This window comes from Triturus cristatus, chromosome 2_2 (assembly GCF_964204655.1).
Source record: "Triturus cristatus chromosome 2_2, aTriCri1.1, whole genome shotgun sequence".
NCBI classification, from domain to species: Eukaryota; Metazoa; Chordata; class Amphibia; order Caudata; family Salamandridae; genus Triturus; species Triturus cristatus.
In genome coordinates, this window is record NC_140582.1 from 728946914 (window position 1) to 728955146 (window position 8233).

The 8233-nt window shown below is 47.3% G+C and overlaps 1 protein-coding gene across 1 annotated transcript in view; it reads right to left on the reverse strand.

Moving 5' to 3' along the window:
- MTNR1A (melatonin receptor 1A) overlaps positions 1-7381 on the reverse strand; it is a 1122928-nt gene extending 1115547 nt beyond the window's left edge. Inside the window, exon 1 of the mRNA XM_085643287.1 lies at positions 6921-7381. Coding sequence (XP_085499413.1) covers positions 6921-7104 — 184 coding nt within the window. The 5' untranslated portion in view covers positions 7105-7381. The remainder of the gene's footprint in view (positions 1-6920) is intronic.
- Positions 7382-8233: the final 852 nt, after the last annotated feature.

The following is an 8233-nucleotide window of genomic DNA, read 5'->3' on the forward strand; positions in this document are numbered from 1 at the left end:
GGCTGAACAGGCCCACCAGGATTTGAATCTGTAGCTATGGGGTCATGCACCGACTAGCAGTCGTTTACTGTACAGGTTTTATTGGCCTCGGAGGGATGAAAGGCTGAGTGGACCTGCTAGGATTTCAACTTGTGCCCATGAAGTCAAGACGATTCGTGGAATGGGTGCATTAGCGCACTGTGCCATCAAACCCTCCTTAAAATTAAAACAAGAACTGGTTTCTATAAAGACCAATGCAATGCAACACTGCCAGACAGCGTCATCGCATGTCTGTGGCTGAGGAGGAGTTGGTCATTTTCACATTTTTGTATCACGTGTTGTTCTGTTTTATCACTAATCTTAACATCTGACTTCAAACCGTACCCGTTTCTTGGTGGTCTTGAGTATGGATAAATCCTAGTGCAGTGCAGACAGCTCTCCTACATCGACAGACCATCTCCACCAAAATGGAAATGTCCTGTTATGTGTGGGGTAGGGCCGCCCTGCCAGCCATCTTTAGCAAAGTCAGATCCCCCATATGTTGGAGGTGTTTGATGACAAATGGGTTCTTTTTCAGCATTAACCCCATTCACAAACATATCCCAGAAAGGAAATATATAAAGCTCTCATGAGCAGAGCGCAATAAGATGTCTCATGCCCGCATTGTGTCTATCTCTAACCACTGTGTGCTGTGCATCCATGTCAAAGGCTTCTTTGAGGGAGTGAATGAGCCCAGCCACTCTGTGCCCCTGGGTCCATGCGAGCCCCATCGCTTCCATGCAGACCCCCCACCTTCATCCCACACACCCCTAATGAGAGGAGACATATTAGAATCATAGGCGTCCCGCTGGGTTACCTACTATTCCTTAGCATCAGTTAATATCTTATATGTGCACCACTCGAGACCAAGGGCCCCGTTTACTGCATTTTGACACAGAGCAGCGCAGCAAGCCTGCCGACTTCACTGCTGTGCCTCAAAAGAAAAGGGCAGGAATGAGCCCTATCGGTGATAGGGTGCCTTCCTGTCCTCCTCCCCTGCACCAGCTCACAAACAACAGCCGTGTGCCAACACAGACATGCTTGTGCCGTGGTCCAAGGGTGCCTGCACTGCAGGGATGATTATTTATGTGCATTTCCTGCACACAAACAATCATTAAAGGCGATTTGCTCCTTCTATGCGTGCGGCAGAATGCAGCACACATAGAAAGTGCAATAAACGAGGAGAAATTAAAGTATTTCTCCTTGTTGCAATACTCCTACGCCTCCTCTGGGGAGATGTAGGATTCTGATGCATTCCCAGGTTTACTAAAGGTTGTCTCCGTTTCCATGGAACACCCACAGCATGACCCATGGAAAGCAGAGTAATGCATTAAAGGGTCCCATATTTACTGGGCCATGAAAAGTCATGCAAGGTATCTTTACGTGGCCTTGTAAATATGGGCAGCACCCTGTGCCGCCGGTGGGTCAAAAACAGTAATGCACCGGCGGCACAATGGGCTTGTAAATGAGGCCCCAAACGATTAGGTGACCGAGTTTGTGTGATGTGCACCCTATCAATGTTGATGCTCCTTGGCATTTTTGATCGCTAACGTACATGCAAAGACATTAACGACTGGCATCTGGAATATTTTTCATACTTTTCAAAAAAATTGAAAAATATATCTAGAAATTCAAACATAACATTCATCACATGTCAGTCCCTCTGACTGTGCCATCCTTCTCCCCAAAACTTTGCCCTCCTAGCTCAAGAGTACACACAATAGGTAGGGCATAGAGGAGGTGAGCCGGGTAGAACAGGTTAACAGGATGTGGGCACCTCACTCCATGCTATTGCGGATGGTGTTTCCAGTTCTGGGTTGTGGTAACTTGGTGTATCCTGGGAATTGTAGTCTTAAATTATTTTCATTAGAGTGAGTATACTAGTATACAAAAGAGAGCAGATTCGGACAGTGAGCCATAGCACACACAACATATGCTGTCCCTGGGGCAGGTGTGAACGTGCGCCTGCACTTGGGACGGTGCTGCTTTGAAAGGTGGTCCAGAGGTCTGAACATGGCAATGCCTCTTTCACAGCAGAGGAACCTGCAGCTCTGTGAGTAGGGACCCCTGTTCCTGTCTCCCACGCAGCGATTCAGGAGGAAGTACTGAGTGTGCGACACTTCATACCTGGCATACAGAGCAGGGGTGTAACAACAGTTGAGTGGGGACCCCTGCAAAGCACAGGCAGGGTCCCCCAAGTCAGGGGCCTGGCACGTGCACATTGCCAGAGGAGCCCCCCTACAGAGTACCTTCCAGCTGTCTGTTTGTGCCACACCCACGTCTGACAGAGATAAAGGAACAGAAGCAAAGGTATTCCCTCATTTACATGAGGCACATCCCCATGCAAATGTGGGACTACATCTACTGAATTGCCAGGAGACAAGGGGGAATATGTACAATGGAAGTGGCGGAGAGAGGCGTTAGCCTTCCTGGCTTAATGCCTCTTTCCGCACTTCAGAAACGCGGGGCTGCACCATATTTACAAGAATATGGTGCAGCCCTGCATTTCCCCCTGCGCTGGCACTACACTTAGCAGCCTAGCGCCAAGGCAAGCACCCTTCTTGCACCATAGTGCAAGGGTGTCTGCGTGCAGGAAAGGTTGTTTATGTGCATGAAGGTCCCCCTTCCTGATCCATAAACTATATTTAAATGTCGTTTTGTAACTTCAGCACACACAAAAGTTGCAAAACAGTATATTTTTTAAATTATTGTTTATGTGCAGGAAGGGAGACCTTCCTGTACATAAACAATCATTGACCTTTTGCTGTTTTCATGTGCGCTGCACAACGCAGCACACATGAAAACAGCAAAATAAGGAGAAATGAAACATTTCTCCTTCATTTCTCCTCATTGCGCCAGGGTATGACCAGGTTTTCCCTGGTCTTCATTTTAGCGATGCCTCCTATTTACGCCTCCCTTGCAAATAGGAGGCATCGTCAGAATCAATGGGTGTTGCAGTGGAACGCCCACAGCAACACCCATTGCTTTCCCCTTTCACACTAACCATAGCGTGAATGTGGGCCTTCTTTACAAGGCAGGGTTAAGTTACTTTAAGTGGCTTAACGCTGCCTTGTAAATAAGGCAAAGCCCCTATCGCCATATATACAATAGGGGCTTGTACATATGTCCCAAGAAGTGCATTTCTGCAATACATATTACAGAACAGTGACATGGAGTGGGATGGCATCCTAAATGAGACACAAAGGCGAAAAATTGCCTATAAGTTCTGTTTTAATAAAAAATGAAATGTCTTTCAGTTATTACCCCATAAGCACCACTTAATGTGGTGATTCCTGTTGTACAGAAGCATTCGTGTTCCCACTTGACAACGCTACGCAGACAAGCTGCACACGTGTCCCACCTGTGTGAGGCTCATCTGTACACTGATTTGACCTGACGTCGCTGCTGTGCATCAAAGCAGCATTATTTTGCCATTCTCACATGACAGCTGATGTGACAGGCTCATGAGAGATGAAGCAAAGTTGTGCATTCATCAACAAACCCTCACACACCAGCTGCCGTGCCCTTATGCTCGTCCACGAATGCTAGCAAAGGTTGCGTGAGCAAACACAATATGGGTACACATGAATTTGACAGAAGACTCGTATTAATAAGCTATAAAAGGTGTAATCTAAAGGCGTGCTATCTTCTAAACGAGGGAAGCTCTGGCGCTCTGATGAACGGATGGAACAGAATCGAACAGCAGCGGCGGGACCAGCTGTGCTGTCTGATCCATGATTACATAATAAGGGCGACGTGTTAAACACTCCTGCATGGGTTGCGCAGCGTGGCGCAGACTTTGCATGAGGGATCACACAAGGAGAGGGGCCAGGAAACTGTGCTAGAAATATAGGCGCATATTTAGAATGCCCCCGCAGCACTCTTTGCGCCTCCGGGGCGTCACTTTTGTGAGGCTCCGGAGGTGCAGTGTGCTGTCTCATATTTACAAGGTTATGCAAAGCCACCCTTCATGGCTTTTCATAGACTTGTAAATATGGTGTAAGGCAATGTCTTACGTTGCATGGAAGGGGCGCTCCATGGGTGTTGATGTGGGTGTTCCATGCAACACCCATTGTTTTTTACACTGTCCCAGATTTACAACATAGTGAAAATCTGGGGAAGCGCCAAATCTACGCCTTCCCAAAACAGGCGTAAAGAGGAGAAACAGTTTTTCCTCTTTCCACATGTGCAGCATTCTGCAGCACACATAGAACGAGGAAAACACCTTATTTGGCTGTTTATGTGCAGGACGGTATCCCTTCCTGCACAAAAACAGCCCTGCCATGAATACAGACGCCCTTGCACCGTGGCGCAAGAGTGCCTGTGTAGGTGCTTGGCTGCAGTTTGTGAGGTGTCAAAAAAACAAGGAATGCGCTGCATCTTGCAGATGTGGTGCGTTCCTGCCCTTTTGTTTTTTACATAGGGCAGCACAGTGACAAGGCTTGCAGCACTGCCCTACGCCAAAATATTGTAAACATGCCCCTGATTGTGTTACTCACTGGAGCCTCTGCTGAGTTTACAGTGTTACCGTCAGTGCTTGAAATGGAAAAATAGAAGTGCAGGTACTCTGTACCAGAGTACCTGCTTGTTTCCGAGAAGTGCCGGTACTCTCCAATTAAAAGTATAGCATTTCTCTTGAGAAGTGCCGGTACTCCCCCTCTCAAAATAAAAAAATGCTGCTACTCCGTGCCGGACAGTACCGGCCCATTTAAAGCACCGGTTACGGTAATCCAAGAAGTTAAGTAACGCACTGTGGTAAAAAGGTCTAAACTCGCCAGAGGGTACTTTTTACATTGGAGTACACGTGTTAAAGTCCAGATTTAAAGCTGGATAACAGTGATTAAAGGGGATGTTTTCCACCGAGGGCTTCTGAGTGACATCAGATAATGAGAGCGATGTTATCTATGATGTCACTGGGAACCCTAAGATGAAAAGAATATCCTTGTTGTTCACTTTTCACCTATCTCTCTTCACCTTGCCCTACTTTCAACTGCTAGCCAGTGGCAGAGGAGAAATGTGCAGCAGGACATAACATGGCCTCTCCTCCAAGTCATAAATATATATGTATGCCACCCCTCCTCTATGCCATCCATGTTCTCCCCCCATGAAGCTGTGCTCTCTGCTCTCCATGGGAGCAGAGAGCTGGAGCTGCACTGACAGGCTCTCAGAAAGGCTCCCAAGGCCAGCCAGGCCCCCCTTTATGATGCATTAATTGTCAGAACCAACTTTGGAATCCCCCGCCTCTTCCCACTGGTGATAGGTCAGTGCAGTGAATCCCCCCACAGGGATTCTACATTGAATATAGTATTCACAATAGTGGTGCTCAGAGAGCACCATACACAGTAAATGAGTATAATGAGGCAGGGTGTGTCCGATAACTATAAACTTTAGAGAAAGCGAATTATTAAGACCTGCCAATATTAACTGCCCCCAAGAGGCACATACTGGTGTTGCCAGATGGCTTCACATCACTTTACGCCTCACTTCCATTCCTGTGATTTCATTCAGCAAATCTGTACATTCTGGGAGTTGTGGTTCGATTTGTCAGGTACACTACAAAATAAGTTTTGTAAAAGCAAAGTCCATCGCTGGAAAAGTTGTATCCGGTGACAGTGTTGTCTTGCTCGTCGTATGATAGTCTAAATTGTTGCGTCAGGCCACTAGACCAGTGCCACATTTTGCTTTGCATTATGGAACTTGTAGTCCTGTCTACCTCTACTCCGAAGGCAAGGACAACAACCCTGGATTGGGCGAGTTGCACGTGGACCTGGGAACGTTGAAAACTCTAATAGAGCAATACTTTCCCCATTTAACAGTAAACCGAAGTATTGAAATATGTATTGAGCAATGGATATATAAGAGGGCCATGCTGAGGGAAAAGGGGCACAGGTCTAGGCTCGGCAGTGGCATGCCAGTCACATGTAGGATGGACCGATGTCCTACGAAATGTATTTTATGAGAGCAGGGTGCTCATTGCCAAGGATCACACAAAACAGTAGCGCACACATTTTCACGCGTGCACAGCAATCAAAGCACGTGGACTAATCACACTCATTATTCACACGCTGGTCTGTGCACAGAGCATTTTATGAAACCAGGCGGAAACCCCCACCGCCGGATGAGAGGCGAGGGGATGGGAGGGCGGTGTTGTGTACACTGCCCTGATTTCATCTCGCCAAGCATTTTTGTCATCTGTCAAAATGCACATCCGTCACTCTGCATCCAAGGGAACCAGGCTGCAGATCTCGACTTCGTGGACCCAGCCTGCTCCGGAAACGAGTAGCACAGAAATGCGGGCACTCGGTAGATAAGCCGCTTGCAATGGAACATATTTGAGCGCACAAACAACGGGCAGGGGATTCCCGTACAGACGCGCGCTTGTAAGTGTCCGAGGCGCGAGTGTAAACAGAAACAACGTGGGAAAGCGGCCGGCGAGCGCAGGCTGGTTCTAAACGTGGCGTTGGAAAACGCCGGCTCTAAACGCTGCCTTGTTTTTCTCCTGACCAAAACTACCCAGACAATGACCCAGACAGCCAATTTACTGTACGCGAAATGGAAAACACTAGTGAGTTTGAAAGCGGGTCGAGCAGCGCCGTGAGTACCAGGATCGAGTGCAGTGGGACTGTTTGCAGTGTCAAAAGCACATTTTATTGCCATTTTTGTCTCCATATCATGCCATCATCACCCTGTAGTTTCTAGAACACAGCTCCTAGAAGCGCTTTGGAGCACAGATATCTGCACGTCACATTCTCCGTGGGCACCCGACCCCAGAGAAAACAGCAGCAGCACCCCAGATGCAGAAGGCGCGTTCTCCTTCCATGCCCCTGGCACGCTCCGCGCCCCCCTCCATGCCTCGCAGCCAGTGCCCTGACACTGCCCACCACAATGCCCGCCACGCTTACCTGCATTCCTCAGCTTCTTGTTCCTGTACACGGACAAGATGACCAGCAGGTTCCCCAAGATGTCCACGATGATGGTGAAAATAAGGATGGAAGCCAGTGTAGATGGCACCCAGGGTGGGCGATCCGGCGGCAGCTCAGGGGGCGCCTGGAAGGAGCCGTTCACTGCGCTCACATTAACTCTCATTTTCTCTCCTTACTTTTTCACTTTGCCACCATCAATTATATTGCATCCTCTTCCATTCAGTAGCTGGGGTGAAAAATAATTAATTTGAAAATAACACAATCCAATGGTAACTTTAAGGTTTTCTTTTATCGGATTCAAGGGTTGCTTAGAAAGTAGAAGCCATAATAAAGTCCTCTTACGCTCCTGCGTGGTGACCAGTCCATATCTGGCCAGGGAAGTTTTGAGTTGCGATTAGTGCAAGTGCTTAGAGAGAACACTTTTATAGCATCCTTCATCCTAACCTCCCGCCCAACGCGGCTACGGCTGCTGAAACTGCAGGATGTAGCACTGCCCGCTCGCGGGTGTCGCCTAGCGGTCCTCCCGCTACACTCCACCATTCGACAACAAAGCTGTGGGAGAACCAGTGGGATCTAAACACAATTAAGCACGTGACATTAGCGCCATCGTGTGGTTTTGTACTAATAGTGCCGCGTCATTCCTCGAAACTCCATCACGTGAAATTCTTTTCCAAGAATAGGTGATCCCCTCCGCTATTTGCGGTTCTGACTTTCGACGCTCGGATTGGTTAGTATAATGCGTAATAAAACATATTACAAAAAGGGGCTTCCAACTGTAAGATCTGATTTTTTTCGTGGTAGGCACGGCAGTATTAAAAGCTATTGCTATAAATTCCGGACGTTAAAGACAGAGACTTAAAATCAAATCTAATGTTTGCTTTATCATTGCGAGAGGGCATGTCATATATTGTCATGATCGATGTATAGCTAGACTGTTTTGCACAAAAGAGAATATATGTGTCTGGCAGTATTGCAAATCCTAACTTTCTTCCAACCCAAGCCTTGTATGCTGGAAGGGCATGTGGAATGTCACGTATTTAAACAGTATATAAATATCACATTGAACCAGAAGTTAATATTGTATCATTTACAAACACACTGAACGCGAGTTGCCCGTTTTAAATCAACAGCCCAGCAACATGCCTTCTGAAGAAGAAGGGAAACTGTAAACCGGGAAATCCTTATAGGTCGGCTAAAACATTTCACGTACTGCCCATTATCATTTTATTCCACTCAAAAATCTACCATATTCGTGAACACCTAAAAAGATCGTGTCAGTTTATTTTAATGGG